The 2085-nt window shown below is 30.1% G+C and overlaps 1 protein-coding gene across 2 annotated transcripts in view; it reads right to left on the reverse strand.

The window, feature by feature from the left end:
* Nucleotides 1-31: 31 nt before the first annotated feature.
* The window catches only part of LOC117112107, a 57407-nt gene continuing 55353 nt past the window's right edge, over nucleotides 32-2085 (reverse strand). For both annotated transcript variants that reach the window (XM_033255158.1, XM_033255157.1), the window contains one exon: nucleotides 32-1549. In XM_033255158.1, coding sequence (XP_033111049.1) covers nucleotides 1383-1549 — 167 coding nt within the window. In that variant the 3' untranslated portion in view covers nucleotides 32-1382. The remainder of the gene's footprint in view (nucleotides 1550-2085) is intronic.

Consider the following 2085-nt stretch of genomic DNA (forward strand, 5'->3'; position numbering starts at 1 on the left):
AAATCTACGTATGCAGAGAACGTTGGATTCCATTCTAGCATCGCATCGTCCCACAAAACGGAAGCTCCCTATTAAACTAATTATACAACTAATAAAGGTCAAATAGATTGAGACATGGATTCTCAAAATGGCTTTGTCATTTGGAGTTACTGTTTTTTTGGTTTAAAAACAAATAATAAAATCAGACTTATGTATAAAAACATTATTATAACACTAACAGTAATAATAATAATAAAATCAGTGGTAATAAATAATAATATAAATATCAAGAACACTTTAATATTAAACATTATTTTTTTTTAATAACAGCTATAATAACCAAAATATTCAATAATTCATAATTAACAATAATACCAACGTATAAAATAAACTTAGCCTATACATTTATACAAGGTAGAAGTATTAAAAGATATTTTTTTTTTTCATTTTTTATATATTATAAAATTATCTATTATTCTTTAGCAGATTAAATACTTGATGAGTAAAACACATAATTTACATGAATTAAATTGTTAAGCATTACCCACAGTATGCAAGCTTGAAAATCTATCAAATATTTTGTTAAAATAAGGTCAAGATGCCTTGATGTTCTCATCAAACGCTCCCCTCGACTTGGACCTACGTGCCGAAGTACAACTCTTTCCCAGCCTGTCGGTGGCATTGCCCTGCTGTAGTGGAAATCCTAGCGCTGCCACTGATACAGTATTAAAAACTTGCAAACATTAAATGTAAATGGATTACGAGTCCGGGAGAATTTTTGCTTGATTTCCAGAAGACTCGTGCATGCAAATTGACTTTTAAATCTGACAAAAATCTTAAGCGGTATATGCCCTATTTTATTTAGAAAAGACTTTGCATTTGGTACAAACTTATTGAATAATATACATAAAAAATTCCACATATATGTAAGCTCTCACCACAAAATCGGATGCATCGTGTGAAGTCATATTGAGATATTTATCAAAATAGGTCAGTCAAAATTGAATTGAATTTTTTGAATAATTTGATACATAACATTTCATGATAGTTTACCTTTAAAGCACATTTACTAACTGTAAATTCTAGTCCTATTATTTTTACCAGTAAGTTTATCTTTGGAGTGGATTTTCCCAAAACCTGGTTCTCATACACCTAACTTCAAATGTTCACATCTCTGGATTTACTTATGCTAGGAGAGCCATTCAAAGACCAAATTAAAGCTTTTAAAATCGAACTAACCACATATGTTATCAACTCAATTTTGTGGCAAGACTTCACACTTATGCATTATTCTTTTTGGTAATTTCCTTATATTGCTATAAATGGACGGTATATGGTTTGGACAACACAATTTCTTGCTTTTACAAATTACTGTTATTTATTTATCACTATTTTTTTTTAAGTTATGAGCAAACATTGATTCCAGCTCCACTAGTAGCCTGTTGTTGTAGAGTTACTTGGGTAAGAGTACCACTTGGATTTAAAGCTGTTGAAAATTGTGCGATACAACCAGTAAATCCGGAGGTAAAATAACCATTTGTTAAAGTGGTTACACTACTGCTATACCCACCTGCACAAAAAAGAACAATATTAATTGTTAGTTTTAAATAATGTTAAACGCTTCTATGAACTTTAAGTAATGAACCTAATAAATAAATAATTATAATATGACAATATATGAAATAAGATATAATAAAATATTACAAAATTGTTCAGAAGGGTATTTGAGGGGGAATTTATTTGAGGGAGGTGTATATTAGAGGTGTTTATTTATTTTGGTGTAAAATGGATATGTATATACAGTACTAAAATAAACATCCCTTAATTTCAGTGTAAAAGTGGAACCACAACACATACTTATCGTCAAAATGTGTTACTGCGCGATCATAAAGACTTGATGAATCCCAACCAGGTTATAAAAAATGTAATACTTATTCTATTATATAGAACATTAATAGAATGTGTTTAAAATTATGTTATTTCCATTAGGCATGTGTACAGTTATTTAGGGAGTGTTTATTCGAGGAAAAAATAAGCACCTCGGGGCGTTTGTTCGGGGGAGGTGTTTACCTCAAATAAGGCTCTAGATGGGGCTTTTATTTCAGC

This window comes from Anneissia japonica, unplaced genomic scaffold, assembly GCF_011630105.1.
Source record: "Anneissia japonica isolate Jap-2015-1 unplaced genomic scaffold, ASM1163010v1 scaffold3934_len446420_cov169, whole genome shotgun sequence".
Classification (NCBI taxonomy): domain Eukaryota; kingdom Metazoa; phylum Echinodermata; class Crinoidea; order Comatulida; family Comatulidae; genus Anneissia; species Anneissia japonica.